The sequence below is a fragment of the Colossoma macropomum genome, unplaced genomic scaffold (assembly GCF_904425465.1).
Source record: "Colossoma macropomum unplaced genomic scaffold, Colossoma_macropomum, whole genome shotgun sequence".
NCBI classification, from domain to species: Eukaryota; Metazoa; Chordata; class Actinopteri; order Characiformes; family Serrasalmidae; genus Colossoma; species Colossoma macropomum.
In genome coordinates, this window is record NW_023494802.1 from 4,596,355 (window position 1) to 4,619,884 (window position 23,530).

At 37.4% G+C, this 23,530-nt stretch overlaps 1 protein-coding gene across 1 annotated transcript; it reads left to right on the forward strand.

The window, feature by feature from the left end:
- The first annotated feature begins 1,383 nt into the window (after window positions 1-1,383).
- LOC118822138 (rab GDP dissociation inhibitor alpha) lies at window positions 1,384-21,492 on the forward strand. Its single transcript, XM_036591014.1, has 11 exons — window positions 1,384-1,428; window positions 3,177-3,284; window positions 5,862-5,961; window positions 6,257-6,391; window positions 6,884-7,082; window positions 8,912-9,043; window positions 9,154-9,253; window positions 11,324-11,495; window positions 11,884-12,028; window positions 13,890-13,944; window positions 15,904-21,492. The coding sequence occupies exons 1-11, from the start codon at window positions 1,384-1,386 to the stop codon at window positions 16,054-16,056; spliced, it is 1,344 nt and encodes a 447-aa protein (XP_036446907.1). The 3' UTR covers window positions 16,057-21,492.
- Window positions 21,493-23,530: the final 2,038 nt, after the last annotated feature.

Sequence of the window (23,530 nt, forward strand, 5' to 3'; positions counted from 1 at the left end):
GTGCAGGACACTATTTCAAAATAAAAATAAAAACAAGAGGTAATTAGTAAGAAAAAAGTAGAGGCCTGAAATACTACTACTACTACTATTATTATTAATATTATTATTATTAATAATAATAATAATAATAATAATGGTAATAATACATCTAAACCAAGCAACTACAACAACAACAACAACAACAGTAATAATAATAATAATAATAATAATAATAATAATAAGAAGAAGAAGAATGTAAACTATAAATATGGCGTAACACTAACACAACTATTTCAAGGAATCCAAAATCTTGCATAGGATGTAAAAAGTCTTCGTTTCAGAATGAAAGCTTTCAGAAAAGATAGCTAGCTATGCAAGCTAGCTAGATAGATAGATAGATAGATAGATAGATAGATAGATATTTTATAACAACAATAACCATACAAAGACATTCTTAATATCAATTTAATACAAAAAATAACTATAACAAAATAACACAAACTAAATGATAAATAAAATGTTATATTAAAAATAACTATTTAAAAAATCCAGAATTTAGGACGCCTAGGGTAAAGAACATGTGAGAATGTAAAATGTATAACATGGTAAAAAAAAAAAGAGGGGGCCTATGATAATAATAATAATAATAATAATAATAATAATAATAATAATAATAATAATAATAATCATCATCATCATCATCATCATCTTCATCATCATCATCATCAATATCATGTTATAACAACATGAACAACAATAATAACACTCTTAACCATCATTAGTTCCATCATGATACTAATACTAACAAATAACCAAATAAAAACATCAGTTATACATAATCTTCACTGTTTTCTTGCTTGGGTGCACGAGCTTCAGTGAGTTCAGCAGGTGAAAGGTAGTGGTTCATGTTCAGGTCTCCAGTCAGCCGCAGCAGCGGAGTGACGTGATCACGTCACATGACTCACAAAAAAGAAGGAAAATGAACAATTTGCTAGTCAAAAACAGCAGTGCTAATAGTACTACAACGTTCATTGCACCATGATAGATGATTTGTCCTCTTTTAATACATTTTGTTTAAAGAAAAAAAAATATATAAATATTCACGTAAACACATAAACACTCGCCGAGTCAGGATGAAGGGACTCCGCAGGGAGGGAGGGGGAATTAGGGCGGCGCCCTATTTGTCGACGCGGAAGGATCTGCGTTGGGAGCAACGCCGTTACACGACGACGAGTCCGAGCGAAATAACGCTTTAAATATTTCTTTTTTTAAAAACAGAGCTTAAAACGTTCAGCTGACGCGAATTAAGGTAGGACACCTTGGATCTGACCTGCCCCGAAATTTGCTGAGGTGTCTCATTCAGCCTTCGACACTTTCTTGCAGAGGACAGGAAGACAGTTCATAATGGATGAGGAATATGATGTGATCGTTTTGGGCACTGGACTGACGGTAAGGGGAAAAAAACAGTTGGTCTTAAGAAAACTAGCGAAATGTGTTGAAAACAAACGTGCGTGCTACGTGAAATAGTGTCCTTAAGTACGAAGCTGAAGTCAGCTTCTTGTTCGAATTTTCCCGTTCCACCTTAAATAGTGCAGCAGTTACATTCTAGTGCCTGAGGCGCCTGTGACTGCTGCACCATTTAAGGTGGAACGGGAAAATTCGAACAGAAGCTGGCGAATAGGAAGCCAACTTCAGCCACGTCTGTTTTTTCTGCTAGCCATGCATTATGTAATGTCGACACTAATGCAGATGCTGGAAACTTCAGCTCTCTCCTACACAAACACAAGCCTTGGGCGAGATTGATACACGGTGCGTGGCTGCTATTGATTTCTGACGGCCTTTTATGTCAACATAGAAACTATGAATGAGAGTCATTCATTTTTTCATGCAGGGCCTCGACTTCTAGCACTACTGCATTTGACATTTTGGCATTTTTTGCTTGCATTTTCGTATTAAATTGCCTTCTTGGTGCTGCATTGACGTTAGGCCTAGCTCTTTCTATTGAGGATGGATGCTACGTGGTGCTGCTGAGGCCCTTTAACACGCCCTTTATTTTTCTCTGCAGTTAGCTGAATGAAATAAGCCCTGTCTGTACGTAGTATATTCCCACAGCTGCACAATAGCCTTCATTTATGGTGCCAAAGACACTGTTGTATTTAATATTAGGCTCTATTGTCCTTTTGCTGTGTTGTAACAAAAAGCCTGTGCTGTGATTCAGCTGCATTTAATTGAGTGTTGTGCTCTTGTCTTGCCCTTCTGATTGAAAATGGATTAATGGGATTATTTAGTGCACATATATGCTTTGCATATCAAAAGGTGACTTGTATATTTGATGTAGTTTATGACTTATGGAGGAAAATGTGAAAATATACAGCCAGTCTCCCCATTTGAAGATCCTCTTTCTTAACATGGTGCATCACATTGTGGAAGAGTAACATTAGTCAGCAGTAATTATAAACTTATGATTAATCAACACGAGGAAGACAGTGTATGTTGTTGTAGTTTTTGCCCTAGCTTGTGTGCAAAAGCCAGGACCAATTATAGGACATGAGCTTTAGATTGCAGGGTAGCAGTGGAGAAATCTGGCAGCTTTGCTGTACACATGCATTTCCAAGGGTGGGGTTCTGGGGGACTGGCCGTATCCCAGGGTGCACCTCTCTTCGCAGCGTTTGCCAGCTGATCTGTGTGCGTTTGGGAGCCATTCTGTGCTGGCTGCGCAGTGCAGGGTACTTCCCCAAGTTCCTCTATCTTGATTTCTTCCCTCTAACATGGCTTCTCTGTTATGAATCTGACATTAGAACACATATTTTGGTGCTGTCCCACCTGAGGGTGCTGAACGTGTTACCTTTACCCTCAAATATGCATTTAGTCCCTTTTTTCTTCTGTAGTTCTATAGTAGAATTTATCTTTTCTAATGTGTTGATAGTCTTCTTTAGTAAAGCACTGAGAGGATTGCTAATTAATGCTATATAGATGATGATATTATTATTATTATTATTATTATTATTATTATTCACAGATATATAAGTTCGTCCACACTTCTATTACTCACTCCTAACTTATTGTAAAATTAATTATTTTCATAATTTCCATATAATTGCTGAACAATAAACCTTAGGTTACCTTAGGTGGAAGTCTGTGAATGTTAAGCTGTTAAATGAAGTATTGATGATTTCTTTGTGTGTGCATGTGTTTAGGAGTGCATCCTGTCTGGGATCATGTCCGTGAATGGAAAGAAGGTTTTGCACATGGACAGGAACCCTTATTATGGCGGGGAGAGCTCCTCCATCACACCACTGGAGGAGGTATGTACACAAAACACATCCAAGCTATTTTACAGTAAACAACCGGTAAATAACCCACAAGCATCATTAACGCCCAAAGAAGGTGGAGTGGAATTGAAAGTATTGTAATTTTGTGACAGATATAGATTCAGACTATATTCCAGAATGTATTCAAACCAAAAAAAAACAAACCATAAAACAGAAATACGCTCTACCAATGCAAATACTAATATCAGATTTTTAACGAAAATTTGATTTAATTCTTTTAACCAATACTTCTGGTTATAAAACTGTTTTTAAATTTGTTGAAAGTCTTCTAAAGAGTAGACTTTAATCACTAAAGAGACTCACTGAATCTGGTTTCTTTACAGTTGTGGTGATAGGAACCAGGGGTTGTGATGTCTACAACACACATCACAATTTAATTTACTATCCAAAACCTCCAGTGAACCTACATATATTTTTACATTTTTATCTGTAAAAATTGATGATGGTATCGCCCTGCATGTACCCCTCCATCATGAAAGGATTTTGAAAAATATGCTTTAAGCCCAGATCTTATCTCTAAACTACCATAAAATAATGTCTTTATAGGTCTGTTTTTTTGTATAATAGCACATAGACCCACTCTGAATGACTTTATTTACATCTTAATAATATAAATATGCAGACAACTTGAATTCTCCCTGAATAAACTACAACCCCATTTCCAAAAAAGTTGAGATGCTGTGCAAAATGTAAATAAAAACAAAATGCAATGATGTGCAAATCATTTATTTATATTGAAAATATAAATTATGTTGAAACTGAGAAATTGTATTGTTTTTTAAAAATATATATGCCCATTTTGAATTTGATGTCAACAACACGAACCAAAAAAGTTAAAATGGCGGCAGCAAAAGGCTGGTAAAGATGTGTAATGCTAACAAAAACACCTGGTGGTTAATTGGTAACAGGTCAGTAACATGATTGGGTATAAAAAAGCATCCCAGTGAGGCTGAGTCTTTCAGAATTAAAGATGAAGAGGGGTTCACCACTCAGGCAAATAGTGCAATAATTCAAGAATAACGTTTCTCAATGTAAGATAGCAAAAAAACTTCGGCTTTTCATCATCTACGGTACATAATAACATTGAAAGGTTCAGAGAATCTGGAGAAACCTATTTCTTGGTATTTAAGGGACAAGGCTGAAAACCAGCGTATGCTGGCTGTGATCTTTGGGCCCTCAGACGGCACTGCTTTAAAAACAGACTTGATTCTGTAGTGGAAATCACTGCATGGGCTCAGAAACACTTCTGAAAACCACTGTCTGTGAAAACAGTTCATCACTGCATCCACAAATCCAAGTTAAAACTCTAAAACACCAAGAAGAAGCCATATATAAACAGGATTCAGAAATGCTGCCACCTTCTCTGGGCCTGAGCTCATTTAAAAAGGACTGAGGTGAAGTGGAAAAGTGTTCTGAGGTGCGACGAATCAACATTTGAAATTCTTTTTGGACATCATGGACACTGTGTCCTCTGGGCTAAAGACCATCCAGCTTGTTGTCAGGGCACAGTTCAAAAGCCAGTATTCATGATTGTATTGGGGTGCATTAGTGTACATGGTATGGGTATCTGTGAAGGCACCATTAATGCGGAATTATATATATATGTTTTGGCAATATATGCTGCCATCCAGACGTCTTTTTCAGGGAAGGCCTTGCTTATTTCAGCAAGACAATGTCAAACCTTATTCTGCATGTATTGCAACAGCATTGCTCCATATTATAAGAGTCCGGGTGCTAAACTGACCTGCCTGCAGTCCAAACCTGTCACCCACTGAAAATATTTGGGGCATTACGAAATGAAAAATACGACAAAGTAGACCCCGAACTGTTGAGCAGCTGAAATCCTATATTAAACAAGAATGGAAAACATTTACTTCAGCAATTAGTCTCCTCAGTTCCCAAATGCTTACAGAGTTTTAAGAGAAGAGGTGATGAAACACAGTGGTAAACAAGCCCAACTTTTTTGGAATGTGTTTTTGGCATCAAATACAAAATATTTTTCTAAAAAACAATAAAATTTCAACATTTGATCTGTTGTCTTTGTAGTATTTTCCTTTAAAAATATGGTTTACATGATTTGCATATTATTGCATCCTATTTTTATTTACATTCTGCACAGCATCCCAACTTTTTTAGAAATGGGGTTGTACATTCTTAAGCAGAAGAATTGTTCATTGAAACAAATTAACCTATTTATTGAACAGTAGTGCAAGGTCACATATTATTCTGTCTCTGTTCAATCAAAGCCCCTTAATCTGCCTAACAATACCCCTTAACTGTGGCATCTTGTGGGTTATTGCTATCATTAATGCTAAGTACAGGTTGTCATTGATCACTCTGAAAAGTCACTGGAGTGTTTTTATGTTTGCTGTGAGGACACAATCAGGTAGAAAGCAGTGATATCATGCAGGCTGCTTGAGTCGGTGCCAGAAGAATGGTCCACCATCCCTGCTGCCTGGCCTCTGGTTTGGCTCAAAGCCTGGTTTAGTCTCTCGTAGCTTTGAGGGGTCAGATTTGTTTAAAAGATTTGTTTTGTTTGCCTAACCACAGCTCTACAAGCGCTTTGGCCTGCCGGACAGTCCGCCAGAGTCCATGGGCAGAGGAAGGGACTGGAATGTCGACCTCATCCCCAAATTCCTCATGGCCAATGGTCAGTGGGTTTATGTCTTTGTATTACTCATTGTGTGCGTAAAAAGAAAAATGCTTTATATACATGAGGTTTTAATTACATCAGTGTCTTTTCATTATGAAGGAACCTTCTAATTTAAATGTAATTACACAATTATTTACATAATTACATAAGCAATTAAATTTACCGTTTTTTATCTACACTTCTATCTTTTTTTGCTTAAATTTTCCTGTCAAACAAGACAAAACTGCGAAAAAAATAAATTTCATCTTTTCTTTCTTTTTTTATGCACGTTTGTATCTCTGTGTTCCTGCAGGCCAGCTGGTGAAGATGCTGCTGTACACAGAAGTGACTCGCTATCTGGACTTTAAGGTGGTGGAGGGCAGTTTTGTGTATAAAGGAGGGAAGATCTACAAGGTGCCCTCTACAGAATCAGAGGCCCTTGCTTCCAGTGAGTCTGACCCCTTAAATTATATTCACTTTCACATCTAAAGATTAGGGCTGGGCAGTTCAGGCAAAACTGTTACAATTTTCAGTCCATTATTCAAAATATATTTTACTTTTTCTTGTCTCTATTTATTTGCCACTTACAATGCCACAGTAATAACATGGCAATAACATTTCTCAGTAATAGCTGGACCTGCATGTTTTTCATAGAACATGCCTGACTACACATGCAGCAGTTATTTTCACAGAAGCACATAGGCTTTTCTTTTTCGGCTGGCATACATAATTACGCTCTTATATAATGTCTTGTATAATACTTAGTGAGCTGCTAATTATCAAACAGCAGAATTTGCCAGTCAGTCTTTTAGGCTTTTGCTGCTATCCGGTAACGTGGGCTACTGAAGACTCATTCCTCCATTGTTTCTTTTTAACCATCATTACAAAACCCGTTTCATTAAATGCCTCGCTTTGCTGTTCTGTTTCTGTCTGTGTGCAGATCTGATGGGCATGTTTGAGAAAAGACGGTTCCGGAAGTTTCTGGTTTTTGTGGCCAACTTTGACGAGAATGACCCCAAAACCTTTGAGGGAGTGGACCCTAAAACCACCACCATGCGAGACGTGTATAAGAAGTTTGACCTGGGACAAGATGTGATCGATTTCACAGGCCACGCTTTGGCCCTCTATAGGACAGACGAGTAAGTGAAACAGTGCAAAAAAAAATATTAATAAGAAAGAGACAATGCTTGACTCACAAAGTCACCGCTGATCATTATAGATTAAAGGGAAATTGTGGCAAATTATTTTAAACTTTCTGCATAGTTCAGTTGTTGAAATGTAAACAATTTGTAAGTCTTTCAGATGGATTTGATGTGATGTGATTCATTGTAGGGAAATGTCTTTGCAGTGGTGGTAAAAGGAACACAACATAAATATGAGTTATTGAACTCTTCCCTCTGCTTTAAACAATTCTGGTGCTGTACATTTGATTCTGACTGTAGATTCTGTGGAGTATATCACATTAAACTACGCTGAATGACTTTGTTTACATCTTAATGATTAAATCATGCAGAATCATTGGCATGAGATAGAATTAAAATTAAATTAGATAAAAAAGATAGATAAAAAATCTATATAACTAACCAACAAGCTCCATTTGTCATAACACTTGCTGAGGTTATATGACAGTGAAATAGACAAAAGCAGCCTCTATGACAATGGTCACTTTTTGGTATTAGGTTTTGCAAAGGTTTCTATAGGTTTATCAGTAATGAAAGACTTACATACACACTTAAAAAGATGGTTCTTCAAGGATTGTAAAGGCCCTTTAGTAAACACACTGGTTCTGTTTAGAACAATGAGTTCTATATAGAACCATTTCTTGCTGAAGTGGTTCTTAGCCAGGTAAAATGTTTCTTTAGATTGATGGGGGTGTGTTGTATATGGTTCTTTAAATAACCATTTTTAAAATGGCTCTATGTAGCGCCAAAAAAGAATTTTGTATTGTTAAGTCAAGCTTGTAACAGTAGAAGAACTCTTTTTGGTGATACATAGAACCATTTTCAACAGTTCAACAGTAAATAGAAGCAGGAATAGTCAATAGCAAACATGTCTTTGCTGTTTGACCACGTTTAGGGTAAGTAGGCCTGTGCTGCTAACAGATTCCTCTTAGTATTACCGTGTGGGAAAGAACTGTATTAAGTGGTTAAACCAGGCTGGGGGGGTGCGGAGGTTATTTTTCATGCCTTAGCTGTATTGTGTCGTCCTGTAATTTTTCCAACAGTCTCTTACACTGGCCTTCATGGGAGTAAACACAGTGATATCATGTGAGTTGAGTCTTAATCTTTGTCAAATTAAAAACATAATAAAGCACAGTTCAGTAAAAGTTGTGGTTGTAGTGTACAATCATCTATAATTTGGCCACAAAACTGTAATCATTCTAGTAAGAAAGAACCGTCTAAGAGTTTGTGGCTGCTTAGCTTAGCTTAGCCCTTCACCTTCTCCTCTGAAGTCATTTCGATTGAGGCTCTTTGAAATGACCCCTTTCCCCGAGACTTGCCTTTACTTGTGTTTTTCCCAAGCCTGAGATTGTTTTTCAGTCTGAAACCTGATGCTGTGGTCTGAGGATGTCCTAAAATGTTCACTGCTCCACAGAGGCGGTCTTTTGTACAGGCATGATATCTGACCTCAGCAGAGAGAGTGTTTAACCAGCACAGCTGATTTTCTGCAACCATCTCACTTATGTTTGGTATAGTAAATGTGATATTAATTGATATCACATCAATATTTAAAAGTTCAGTTCAGTTATGTTTATGTATGACAATTCTGCTGTCTTGCTGTGGCTTGCACAAAATAAATCAATAAATAAACACTCTTTTTTCAATGGTAACGAATGAGTTTTTATCATCAGTGGCTCTGTTACCAAGGCAACTTGATTAACCGTCGCCAGGCACAGCCCTAGGGTAAGGGGGGAAATCTATAAATTTGAACCACTTCTTTAAGCTTTCTCTCTTTCCCCTTCTTTCAGTTACCTGGATCAGCCTTGTCTTGAGACCATTAACCGCATTAAGCTGTACAGTGAATCACTGGCTCGCTATGGGAAAAGCCCGTATCTGTATCCTCTGTATGGGCTCGGAGAACTGCCTCAGGGATTCGCCAGGTAATCACACAGTTTTTTGGTCACTCACAGACAAGTACACAAACATTTCCTTGCTCAGTTTAAGAATAAAAGTTTTCTCCATATTTACCCTTTGTCGGTCTGTTGTTCAGATTAAGTGCGATCTATGGTGGAACTTACATGCTTAACAAGCCAGTGGATGAGATTGTTATGGAGAATGGACGTGTGGTGGGGGTGAAGTCTGAAGGAGAGGTAATGTACAGTTACTGAGATTCATTTATTTACATCTCCAATGCACGTGAGGCCTGTGCCTGCTATCCTTACTTACCAGTGAGAACATTCTTTGCTATGGACAGTATACTGGTTTCACAGTATACCATGGTATAAAAATTTATGGTTATCATACCGCATACATTTGCTTATTACCTGTATTGAAGAAAAAATGCAACCGAACAGAGAATCTCACCAGAGAAAATGGCAGAGAGAAGCAAGACTGATATCACAATTCTCCATTACCTGACAAAGTGATTAAAATTAAAAACAAGGGATTACTTTGGATATCACAAAAACAAACGTGGGGTTGTCCTTGAGGATATCCTGTTTGCAAAAAATGTGGACGCAAAGTGGCTGCCAAAGTAGGAAACATGTCAACATGTTCACCTACCTTTGAGAACACCATCCCTCTGTGCAGATCAACGTATATGTTCATTTAGAACTTTAATCCCTCGTGAAAAAATGTGTGAAAGTTTAAACATCAATCATCAAATGTGCTATACATACACGTACAAAGAGACACACAACCCTGTATTTTCTGTCTGACGATGGTAAACACCTTTTACTGGACTACATCACCATGACAACTCATACGGCGTGACTTTTGAATTTCTGGTCAAAAAACAGCCCTTGGTCCGATCAGGGTGAGCTTCTGGCCAATAAGGGACAAGAGTCTGCTGGAGGTGGAACCCTTCGGTCCTTTTTGGGGTCCCTTTTCTTTATTTTGTGATCTTTGTGCCATCAGTCACGTCAAAAATATCACTTTTCAGAGAAGAAAACAAATACTACAAACTTGTCAAGAATTGAAGTCTATTATTATTCCAACAAGTACTAACACATTGGCAGTGACATCGCTTTTACATATTTTCTGTTGTATTCAAAAGTTTGGGTGCCCCAATCAAATGATGTGTTTTATTGATTTTCTAAGTGAACAACAAAGAACACACATCTGCAAAATTTAATACACATTTACTGTTTATATGCTGAATGTAACAAATTGGCAAAATAAAACATAAAATGTGGCTTGTGCAAAAGTGTTTTTTTTTGTTTAAGTTAGCAAAGAAAATTCTGCCCTAAAATGATCAAAAAGGCCATATTTAAGTGTGTTCCCTGATAGAGGATGTGTAAACTTATTTTTACTTGACTTAGGCATATGACTGTAAGTAATATGATTTCATTTTCTTTCTGTGAGAAGTAAGCCCCAAGACTCCAATTTCCCATGAAGTATTGTTTTCAGGTGCACACACAGGAGCATTAATCACAGACTGCGTATCTAAATCTGGGTTAACAGAGAAAGTTGTTAACCACTGTCATAAAATTAGTGAAAGGTGGTTGTAAACATAGTCAGGAGCCCTGTCTTCTACGTCGTGGCCTATTAAGATTAAGATTAGGACCAGGTTTATGGTTGGTTTTAGGTTTAGGTTTCAGGTTCAGATTAAGGTTTGGGTTACAGAGAGGTTTACAATTAGGGAGAAATGAAGCTGAATTAGATAAAGCACATATAATAGAAAACTGATTTTTTTTCCTCACTTTTTTTTAAATGTGTAAGTGTAAAAATTTCCAAACTTACCATTCACTCCACTGTCCATAAGTCCATGTATGGAAACTAAGCTTCCTGTTTTGAATTCAGTAGTTTTGTGATGTCATGAAAACCAACACATTTACATATTTATTCACCTATTTAGTCTACAGCAGTTTAGCCCGGCCCATTCACACTGAAGTTAAAAGGAGTGTTTCAGCAAGGACTGATTTTGAATGAGGCACAATGCAGGACGGCCAAACAGAAAAGAGATCATATTCATATATCAGTTTTAATAGAACAGTAACAAGTTCTAGACGTTTGAAAATGATTGTGTAGAAATGGACTGTGACTGTTTTTGGTAATAAACCCACATATGTTTATCCCTCAGGGTAAAATAACGTGAAAATGTAGGATATGAAAGGCAAGAGCATCTGCAGTGAACACAACACTTCTTTTCTGGATGCGCCTGCGGGAGTTGTTTATTTTGATTTGTTGATTGATGGTTTTGTGCTTTTCTGACCTATCAGGTCGCTCGCTGCAAGCAGCTCATCTGCGACCCCAGTTACGTCCAGGACCGTGTGCGCAAAGCTGGTCAGGTGATCCGCGTCATCTGTATTCTCAGCCATCCAATCAAGAACACCAATGATGCCAACTCCTGTCAGATCATCATCCCTCAGAACCAAGTGAACCGCAACTCTGGTGAGTGACCCCATGCAGCCAGGCCTAGACCACTGTGAAGGGGAGAAATTCTCATGATGTACAAATTTTAAAATGCTGTAAAGCAAAACCCAATTGCAAGTGAACCTTTTTCTAAGGTGGTCCTAGTTTGTTGATGTACAATTTTCTATGAAAAATGCAATAAAAGTATTTCCCAGTACATTTCTAAAACATAATTTTGCTCTTGGGTTCATGTTGTTTTGTTCCATTATTTTATCACTTCAATATTTCTACAAAAATGTGCAGCTTTACTGCTTATGATGAATCTGTGATCTAATTCTGTTATTTATATTTGAAGAATCTGTTCTTATTTTTTATTTTTTTCACACAAATCAACAAGAATTTACAATTATGTTTCTGTCTTCTTTAGATATATATGTGTGTATGATCTCATATGCTCATAATGTGGCGGCTCAGGGCAAGTACATTGCCATAGCCAGCACCACAGTGGAGACCAGTGACCCTGAGGCTGAGATCCAACCCGCTCTGGAGCTTCTGGAGCCCATAGACCAGAAGTCAGTGTTTTACCCTTTCATTCTCCCTCATTAAAGAAGTTTTTCGTTCAAATGTGTTACATTCACTGCAGTGAACAACAGTGAATGGATTAATAAAATTCACATTCAGAATGTTCAGTTTTTGGCTGAAAGAGAAAAAAAGCCAAAATGTTGGCCAAAAAAGCAGATCAAACAGATCAATAAAGATCAAAATCTAACACTTAACAAATAACCTGAATGATAATGAAAATAAGAAATAGTTATAAAAAAAGCTGTTTGTTTTCTTCGCTCTACTGCGCTGCTCTGCACAGCTATGTTTAAATAATTTGTGCATCAGCAGATCGACAGTGAAACACAAACGTGGTCCATTGCTGCGTTCTATACAGGCTTTAACTGACATGCCTTTTAGCATTAACCAATTTATTCGAAATTCTAAATGGAAAACACATAAATCACATAAGTTCCAAAGTGAGATGTTTCCGTCATTGTAGTGAAGGGCTCTGGAATTCAGCTTCAAAGGCCTTTGGTAAACCAAAATATATTACATTTTCATAATTTTACAACTTTTAATTGACCGAGTTTTGATTGAGTTCTCTTTGAAAACTCTTTCAGCGCGCTGGTAATCATCTCCTTTCAGGAGTTCAAAGCACAACCCATGTTACAAAGTGTTCTTCCACATGTCGCATGCAGTTACACATTTCCAACAGAGAGGTCCAAATCCCCAAAACGTACATAGTGTACCTTTAAAACGATAAGTAATTTACTGTAATTATTTAGCAAGCTGTTTAAAATGAGTCTTCTAGGTCTGTCAGTTCTCTTTCCCAACACCTATCACCTTTGAAGCATCATCAGCATTATTATGTTAATTTTAAAAACATTAATTTTAAAAGTACATCATATAAAAATAAACCTTTTCTTTTGGTTTTGGGCTTTGATCTGAAGTTTTCAATATGATGCATAAATACTATCTGATCTAAATGTTCAACAAAAATGTTTTACAGTTGATACTGCTTTTAAATTGGGATCCAGACTACAGTTGGGGTAGTTTTCACTGTACTACACTATAATCTACAAGCATATTATTAAGTCATTAATCTTACGTTTTGTTATTTAGTAACTACGCTACCAAGTTTGGAACTACTTGTGAAATTAGTGTGTGTTGCTATTCAGTAATAATCTTTATATTGTAGATTGAAATATTACAAACTAAACACCAGAAGGTGTATTTGGAAGTTTCATTCAATATTTGATATTAAATAAAATTTAATATTGTCCAGTTCTCTTTGAATATTCTTTCAGCGCGCTGGTAATCATCTCTTCTCAGGGAAGAGGTTTGAAGCACAACCCATGTCACAAAATGTTAATTGTTAAATATAGCCTTTTAACTGTTAAAATGTTGTTGACATCTTGTCCAAAATGTCAGAGATGCTGATCTAGAGTCCTTTCCTCCTGGCTATATAACACACTAAAATAAGGGTGCTCACATGTGTCAGCTGGTTGCACATGAATGTGTTCACAGTTTTTACTGAAAGAAGTAAACTCAAAGAGAGCAGCTGTGTTGAATTTATTCATATGCACCCCTTTGACACATTTGAATCATATAAATTTCTATATATATTTTAAAATATATTTTTATTTTTTATTTCTGTATTTATATATGTTCTTTGGAACATATAAGGCAAAAACTGATCACAGATCAGGCCCCAAACTTTGAGAAGGTTGATTACAAGTTGAGATCTGTTCTTGAAGAAGTGTATCTAAAGCCTGTGGTTCCTGGGGACACTCATAAACCAGACTAGGTCACAGAGAGAGTCAAGTGACATTGCCTTTAGGGATTTCTGCTGTTTCTCTCACACATTGTGCTGTTTGGTTGGTTCTGCAGGTTTGTGGCCATCAGCGATCTGTATGAGCCGTCAGATGATGGATCAGAGAGTCAGGTCAGTGTCACACCCTTTATTAATCATTATCTGAATCATTTTGTTTATGACGCCGTTCTACCGTCGTTAGCGAGAACCATAAAAGTGAATGAACAAGCCAGAATGTGATGTGTTCATTGTTCCAGGTTATACAATAACCTGAGCCACTATTCACAGTTCTGTTTTAGATCTGTGCACAAAAACATTATAGATTACCATGATAACGTAACACAACAGTTCACAGTGGAGAGGAATACTAAAATAGGTTAGTATCAACTATATTTATATATCAGCACAAACTTTTATCTCTAATATGTTTCACACAAAGGTTCTGACATGGCTAAAGTGAATAAATGGTAGGGAAGTAGTTAGCTTGATCTTATCTGCAGATGCAGATATTAAGTGCTTGCCTATTATTCCCCAACAAATTTTCATCCATTATGAGTGGTGTTGGGATTTTTGTGACATATTTGTATGGGGGTGCTCTTGAAAGGGGAACTCCATCAGTTGTTCAAAATATTTGTATAATTAAATTATTCAGATGTAAACAAAGTCATTCAGGGTGTTTTGATCTGAAATGCTCTGTTCTAGAGAAACTGATCAAGACGTCTGGCCTCTAAAAGAAAGTTCCCTCACAGAAAGTTATTACATGAAATGGTGCCAGACTTCTGAGACGTGTATATTTAAAACCAGCACTATGTACGATTTTTTGCTAAAACAGAAAGAAGTAGAGTTGCTGAGTCAGGAGAAAAGAGAACACACTGAAATATGGTGTACATGCGCTACTGCGAGTCGCCCTGCAAAGCCTGAAATAATTTAAAAGTCAGAGGTATCGGATCAGAGTGTTCACATCACACGCACAGGCTCAAAAGGAAGGTTCAGCTCAATATCTGAAATGTAAAATCAACATTTTACTGATGAAGATATGATGATAATGGTGGATAATTCACTCACATTCTCAGAAGACACGTCCTTCACCAAGAGTTTTTGAACGGGCTCGCAATCATCAGCTTCATCCTCTTGGGGAAGGGGTCAGAAGCAGAATCAACGTTACAAAATGTTCTTCCACATGCTGCTGCGTGCAATTACACGTTTCCACCAGAGAGGCCTCTAAATGACTTTGTTTACATCTCAGTGTATGAATTATATGGAAATTTAGAAATTTGATGGAATTCCTCTTAATGCCCCAGAGACATCTGCAGTATCATACTTATTATATTTTTGTACAGTATTATGCTTTCCGTAACACTATTAGAGTGTGTTTGCTTTACTAAGGCCTGATTTATATATTGCGCAACCAATACAGACAATACTAAGCTTCCATGGATTTATTGGCAAAAAATAGCTATATGTGTGTGTGTGTGTGTGTGTGTGTGTATGTGTGTCAGTGACTGCTCTTAATGAAACCAACAAAACAGGTCCATCACCACAATATTTGTATTATTTAAAGGGGAATTCCACCTGTTTTTACTGTATAATTCAATCGTTGTGATGAGTGGTTTGATGTAAAATGGTTCATCTTTACAATCATGGTGAAAATGAAATCCAAAACTATCGTAACTATTGCAGTGCATTCAGAGCCATTTCATGTAATAATGTAATAATAAAATTCATGTAAGAGGCATTAAACTCTTCAGACGTCACCACCACTGTGAACAATTCTCACTCAGTTTTTCTAGTGCAGAGCATTTCACATCACCTCTTTGAATGATGTTGTTTACAGTTTAACTTTTTAATTATACAGAATTTTTTTAAATTTTGTGCAGTTCCCCTTTTAGACTTTATCAGTTTAACTGACAAATGAGTCTTGACCATACTGACCATATTAAGTTACACTGGCTGATATCAGTTGTCTGATTTTTAGCTTCTGTAAATATCAATATTGGATATCAGTGGCAAAACTATCATCTGTCAGGCCCTGCTGATAATGTAAACACTTTATTGTAACCAAGCATGTGCTTTGTTCTGCCTCTTCCCTAGATTTTCTGCTCTAGAGCGTACGACGCCACCACCCACTTTGAGACAACCTGCAACGACATTAAGGATATCTACAAGCGCATGACGGGAACTGACTTTGACTTTGAGAACATGAAGCGGAAACAGAATGACGTGTTCGGGGAAGACGAGCAGTGAGGGTGCGGGGACCGCACTGTGCGTGGGGGTGAAAGGTCGAACGAGGTTGAGTGACGGGGCGGGGCACAGGGTCATCTCTGGAAAACGTAAAGGAGTGAGGAAAAGACAGAAGAGAAAGAAAGCAGGCAGAGCCTGAATAGAAGTTTGACCCTGTAGAACAGAATGCTGTTGTGAACCCTGGGACCCCCGTAGCCCACCCAGTTCTACCTTCACCTCACACATGCAGACACAGACACAAACACTTAGCCTTCTCTCTTCAACTTTCCCTTTCTCATCTTCTGCCTGTCTGCGCTGCACTCTTCATGCTGTACATTTCTGCCATTTCCATTTCTTTGTTTAGTTCCTTGTGGTTTGAGCGTTCCGTAGTGCACCGTGGTGAGAAATGCGCTGGGCGGCTATGGATGGATGCAGAGTTCACATATTTGGTTGTCCTAAAATGGTTTTTTGAACTGGACGTTGCCGCATACAGACCCCCCCCTTAGTGGCTTATCTGAAATGCTGATATGCAGCACATTCTCGTAGACACATATAAAATGACAATTATAATTTTAAGACTTTATTCAACACTTGCAATGGTCCATATGTTATAATATGTAATACACTTAACGTGCAATGTTTATAGCTTACATTAAAAGGGCATTCCGGCTTAAAACTAACAGTAAATATGTTGTCACGTTATGTAATATTCTTTAGCACAGCGATATATCCCTCACCCTCCTTGGTTTGACAGAAATTATTTTGTATCCTTCTAGTGGCTTCATCCATCAATGTTCTTTCATTGCAGTACCCAGCATGCATTACATAAATATGTCATGCAACCACTGGGAACCCTTAGCGATAAAGAAGTCCACTGATGTAGAGGCTAATAAAAAAACAGATGTTTCTAGCAGTAACCTGAGCTATCTGCTTTAAAAAAATTATCTGCATGTAGTGTTTGAAAAAGTCCTCCCACCTTCCAGATACATCATCAGAAGGGGGATTTTATTGTTAATCTGGAAAATCTCGCTCTAGAGACTATGATGATATAGGAGAGAAGTGGGCATTTTCACAACACATATAGCAATGGTTACATCTTTAATTATGGCTGGAGTGCCCCTTTAACCATTTCAGAAATCAGGAAAATGAAGGATTAGCAGATTGTTACACGAATCCTTGTCCATCTTCAGAAGCATTGACATTTAAACACTTAGGCATTGACTTTTCCCTGTAGAGCTCTGGCCTTCACACTCCTAGAAAGTCATGCGTTTGTGATTTCACACATTTCCACCACGCTCTGCTGTAAAGATGTTTGCTGTTGTTGTGACCAGCTATAGTGACTGATGAAAATGGGTTCTCCAGGAAGATGAAAATGTGAAGTTTGTAGAATAAGATGCATAAACAAGGAGAGTTTGGTGTTGCAATGTCAGCTTGAGTCTGATATGTGGAAGGCCGCATTATAGTTAGGGTTATGGTTGTGGTTATGATTAAAGGGGCATTCCGACCTATTTAATAAGATTATTGGTCATGTTATGTAATATTCTTTAGGACAGCGTCGCACCCTTCAGCCTCATCAGTTTGACAGAATTCACAGTTTTGTATCCTCTCACTACAGTACCCAGCATGCATTATGTAAAAACATCATATAAACATTGGAAGCCCTCACATACTGATAAAGAAAACCTCTGAACTGGAGGATAAAAAATACAATTGTTATATTTATCTTCCTAGCAGTAATGTTAGCAGTCTGGCTTTCTTCTGCATTAGCTGGCTAGCCCAGTCTTTAAAAAGTACCTTCAAGATACGTCATCAGAAGGCTGTTATTCTAGCCTTTAAACTGGAAAATCTCACTCTAGATGTTCCTGTGGCACCGCTGTGGGAGGCAAGTAGGCATGTTTACAACGGATGTAGATGTTTGTCTGGTGTGCCCCTTTAAGGTAATTGCATTAGCCTGCTTTAAAAGCAAAACCATCAGAAAGAGTGTGATAAGCACATGGGGGTGTTTCTGTGATTGTAAGTGAGGCAGTAAGACAAAGGAATGAAAATTAGTAGAAGGAAAGTGAAATGTGAAGTAGTGGAGATGGAAATGGAGTCACGTTTGGTGCAAAGTTAGAGGTTTTCTGTTTTGTGATGTGGTCGATTTGACTGTGCTGCATCCCTCCCTCACTGGCAGACCTTTAACTGAACTTAAACTGTGAACTGTCAGGGTTTATAATTAGTTGCCAACTACAAGAGATTTTCGTTTAGCTTCTTGTGTCCTATTCCACCCTACAAACTCCTTTGTCACCGCCGACCATTAGAGATCCTTTGGCTGTGCCCTTGCTGTTGGCTGGAAAACCAGTTTTCCAAATGCAAGCGCACTGGAAAAAGTGATGAGTTGAATTCAGTTCAAATGTATGGTTTGTATCAGTTCCACATGAATAGAAGATGCTACTACTGGATATTAAATATTCTTATTGCCAGAAGTAAGTAAACTGAAAGATGAAATTGTGCTGACATTTTATTTTCTTTTATTTTATGTGGAATTATGTACATTCAACATATTACTTTTTTCAGTGCAATTCTGGAAACTTCTTAAAAGAAAGATGAACTACAGATGGTACCTGTGCAATATGAATAGCTGCTGTGGAGGTGCTGTTTTGGCATGTAAGTGATGGTGTTTGATCACATTCCTTTTAATATTTTGCTAATAATTCAGATTAATCCCAAAAAATTAGTATCTCAGTCTATAATGAGAGATTTCTATGCCTCTAACAACACTGCCACAGTGTTCCAGTCCAACCTAAAGGGAATATAGCTGAACATCTCCTTCTCAACCTGACATTCCTTCATGCCCATAATTTTCTCTCCCATATCCATTTATTTGTATGAGTTTACATCATCAGAACGGTTGTAAGACTGATACAGGTTGCAAGTTGCTTACTGCACAAATGAGTAGTTTGTACATGAGAGTAGTACATTTGTTTGGCGATCTTTTTGAGTTCCTGTAGTTTTGTAGGATCGCTGAGCAGCAAACTCAGATACATTCCACAAAAGCCAAGCGATGCACCTGCGGGTTTCGTTATCTGTCACAGCCTGATCTTAAAGGGGAATTCCACTGAAAAGACTGGTTTCTTCTGCCGCCATTACATCATGTGGAGACATTGCTGGGCTGTTGTCCAGCAGTGATTTCTTACATTGCAGAAAATCATTTGAATTTATTAGCTGCACTTACCCTCAATATGCTTGTAGATATGACATTTCTTGGTCAGTTTAGTTGCATAATGTATTTGCTCTCTGTTCTTATCTTCCGTAATATTGTAAATATAAGATTAGTCATTTTGCCTAGCTTGGAAAACACTATAAACTACAACCACCATGCTTCTGTGGTTCCGGTTATGCTTGTTGAAATGGGAGTGTTGCTAGTCTTTGAAAGTTTGCATGAGTTAGCTAAAAATGCCAAGATGTTTTTGAATTTATCCACCCGAGCTTTTCTTTTTTGGTGCTGTACAATGCGTTTGGGTTATCTTTCCTACTGCGGCGAGCGATTAACAGCATCTAGGAATATCTCCAATAGATAACCAATGAAACGTCTCATCTGTTAGCAACAGTCAGAATCTGAGAACCACACCAGAGTGGCAAAGTTTTAAGTTAAGGAACGTCTAACCGCGTCTAAGCAGAGCTATACAATGTTGTTGGATGTGCTAGGACAAAATAAACCATTGAAATACAAAAATGATCACAGTCACACTCAGACAATAGGCCTTCATGCGTGCACGAACATCTTCATTTAGATATTTTGTCGAATCCCAAAGCTCATGGAAGTTGTACTCAATTATTCATAGTCAGTTATTCGTGAGCTATAACCACACAATGCGTGAGATATGCAACATTTCCTCACTGCCCAAGTCAAATGCTCAACATCGCCATGTGAGCTGCTATACAAGTTAAGTTTGTGTGTTTATGGTAGTTGTAGTCCATCAGGTAAAATAAACGCTAGATGTAAACTAATGGCCTGGCGATGTACAAATGCTTGAAAGTTGTTTAGAATTGGTTGCATTTAAGAATTTACTGCTTGCCTGGTAAAAATAATAAGGCCTACTAAACACATCTGTGGGTTCGAAAGCTGATATGCCCCATGCTGTCTTTGTTGTCTTTAGCCTATTTACTTTTTTTAGCACAAAATAAGCCAGTTAAATTAAAAATGGCATATTAAATTACAATTAGTCTTAACTTTTAGGTAATAAACTTTTCTTCTCCCGTTTTGAGATGTTTGACTCCAATCATACATGCATTACTGTTGGTGTGGGTTTCCCTACATATAGCCCTGCTAATCTGTTCATTCGTGGCAGCACCTAACAGGAGGTTAGTTCCAGTCAAAAAAGACCAGGCTCCTGTCTCTTTGAATGAGGAAAAATCTGTAAATACATTTGAAATCACTGGTAACATCTGATAAAAAATATCATAAATATTTTGTAGTGTTTGGCTTAAATAACGCACAAAAAGTGTTTTTTCCCTAGAGTGTGTCTTAGCTGTTACGCATGTGCATCTCCATATCCCACCACTTATGCCATTACCAATAAGATGATTGGCTGGTTTTTTTTTTGAAGGGCGAGACTTCTCGTAATACAGCCGCCATGTACAAACTATACCATTCATTTTTCAACCAGCGAACTCCTATTATAATGTCTGTATATTAAAATGCACTCATTGCAATTGGCTATGCATTTATGTTTTGTTTACAATCAAGAAGTGTCGGCAAGAAAAATGCTAAAATGCTTGTACCAACGTGGAGCAGCGAATTTAATTATAGAACCTGTTTACTCACTGTAATTTCTAGAATTCTGTAACTTCTAGAATTTTGGTGGAATTCCCCTTTAACTTTGCCTTAAAACTGGACCATTATGATAACATCACCAGTCTTCTCATGAGCCTTTTCAAACCCAAACTCACCTACAAACCTTACACGTACATCTTCTCTGAAAAAGGCAAGCCTCTTTGTTGCACTTTGTAATGGTCTTAACTTGGTCTGTGTTTACTTGTGAAAGAGTGGTGATGTCACCGTGTGGTAAATGTGTGAAGTCTATGTGCCTGGAGAGTAACTCAAACGACTGGAAACTAAAGTTCCTTTTTTTTGTTTTACTTATTTTTTTCTCATAGAAGCTGCGTTTGGAATGTGTTTTCCATCCTTATATTTACTTCTTGATAACCCATTGATTTCTATTTATTTAAATTAAAATCAATTTTTTTTTTTTTATCTCATTTTGTGCCATGTTCTTTGGTTTAGAAGGACAAGCAGAAAATCAACAGTGACACAATCTATCTTTTAACTGACCTAACATAATATGACTGATGAGTAGTTGGCCCGTGGGTCTTCTCTGAAAAACTAGTGTGTGAACATTACCTAATGTCCTCTTCGAGTAAATTAAACAGATGTATGAATTAAAACAATATGAAACAATAAAGGCACATGAAAAACTGGTTGTGTTGGTGAAGTTTGTGTTATTCTCACAGTTCATCATGTGATATAATTGTCTTTCCAATTATGTAAAACAAAGTCAGTAAAGCTTAGCAGGACCGTATTGCAAAAATGATCAGCAAAGCAGTCAGTGAAGTCTGATTTTCAGCTAATTACAGTAAACAGTATTGCAACCAAAAATGCAGTTTGCAATTGTTGCTCATTTCTTAGTACTGTTGCTTATAGTCTGAGGTGACTGGCTCAGTGTGCAAAAATCACAGACCACCCTTCATTTATGTAATGATCAATAAATCAAGTTATTCATTTTCAGGAAGTATTTCTGAGGAAATGAGATATAAAATAACACTTGTATAAAGAAGGAGAAAGTTAAGGTTCCATTTTACTGGAAGTTAAATAAATGAAGGGTAGTCTCTGACCACTAAAGTGATGATGTCAGGATTCAATTTTTGATGTGTTAAAAGGTATTTATTTTACACAGCTCCAATTCTGTGCTGCGCAGACTGGTTTTGCTCAGAGAAATGAAAGTTTAAGGTCAGTCGTGCTGCCCTCTGCCAACGTAAGCCGCAAAGATCGCAACCTCAGGAATTTAAACCTGACTTCAGACAAAAACTCCAGTCAGTTAAGCGTGGGTGTGTCCATAACTAGAATCCAGTGCCCTCTACACTCCCTTTACTCTGATAGGCTGCACCTGTAAGATAGTATATGAGGAGAGCGAGTGGCATATAAACATTAAATTTCCATACACTGTTTTATGATTTTTCAATACTGCCCTGATGAAAAAAAACCACACCATTAAGTGTTTCTTTTGTTCATGGTTTTGTAATGTGTTTTGGGTTTTTTGGGGTTGATATCACAATTCAAAGGGACCTAATGGTTTAACAGGTGACCAATTGCTGATTCTAAATGCAATTGATGGTTTCCTAATGGGATCTGTAGGTATTCTACAGGAAACTAGTGGCCTCTATTGGAGACTATTAAACCATGTTCCATTAGAAAGCAAAACCATTTTTTAACGGTCCTTTTTAAGCAGGGTGTATTAAATTATTAGTGTTCTACTGTTTAGGGGATCACAATTTAAGGCTCTGCATGCAAGTTTTTGACTAGTCAACAAATCTTACACACTCAAAGAGCTTGGACAGGGTTTGGGGCTGCTTGAGTACCTTTTCTAATTTGGTCTGTGTGGATATGTGGATTGCAAAATCAACCTACAAGCCTGTGCACGCTGATTTTTGCTCCTGAGGGGTTCATTGCTGATTTAAACCATCCTTTATGGAGCATGACGAACACTCGCCAAACAGCGGAACATTTCACACATCTGTCTTGTTCACTTCTTTAGTTTTGCACTGGAGCTAAAGGGCTAATGTGGCTAACAAGTAGGCTAATGGAATCTAGTACCTCAAGAATTAGCATAATACTTGACCATGTGATCTAAAATAGCTTTTCTTATGTGGGTTCTGACACTGTATGACATACGGTTATCTACACAAATGGACAAAATTAGCCAAAACAATAGTACCAACCAGTTATACCTGAATTTTGTCTGTTCTTCAGTAGATGTTTATAGAAAACAGTGTCTTACAGTGTCGGAAACCACATAATCAAGTGAAATTGAGACTAGTTAACAATTCAACACAGTTTAAAGCAAGTAGCAACATATATTTAATATAATTGTTTCTCCATTTGTTGTACATTAGTTGGCAGTTGCTGGTCCTGTGTTGAGCTCACCACTGCCATCTACTGGTGTGCAGAAAAACACTCCTTCAGCCATGATCTGTCTCACTCACAGCAGCAACATTAGATGTTTTTCAAAGTGTAACCAAACATCAACACATTCAGTTATTTTCTGCTATCATTTTCAATAATAACCATTAATTGTCAAAAAATAAAAATAACAATTTTTATTGTTAAATAACAAGAAGACTTGCTGACCCCTCTCATCCAGGACATCACCTTTTCCAGCCACTTCCCACTGTTAGAACATTCAGGGCCATCAAAACCAGCACAGCCAGACATGCTAACAGCTTTTTTCCCAGAGCTGTA

What these genes read in the sequence shown, in the direction of transcription:
- LOC118822138 (XM_036591014.1), top strand. Translation starts at nt 1,384, where the DNA reads ATGGATGAGGAATATGATGTGATCGTTTTGGGCACTGGACTGACG. An exon ending in CCAAGTGAACCGCAACTCTG is followed by an intron (nt 11,496 to 11,883) that starts GTGAGTGACCCC and finishes TGTCTTCTTTAG; the next exon opens with ATATATATGTGTGTATGATC. An exon ending in ATGATGGATCAGAGAGTCAG is followed by an intron (nt 13,945 to 15,903) that starts GTCAGTGTCACA and finishes CCTCTTCCCTAG; the next exon opens with ATTTTCTGCTCTAGAGCGTA.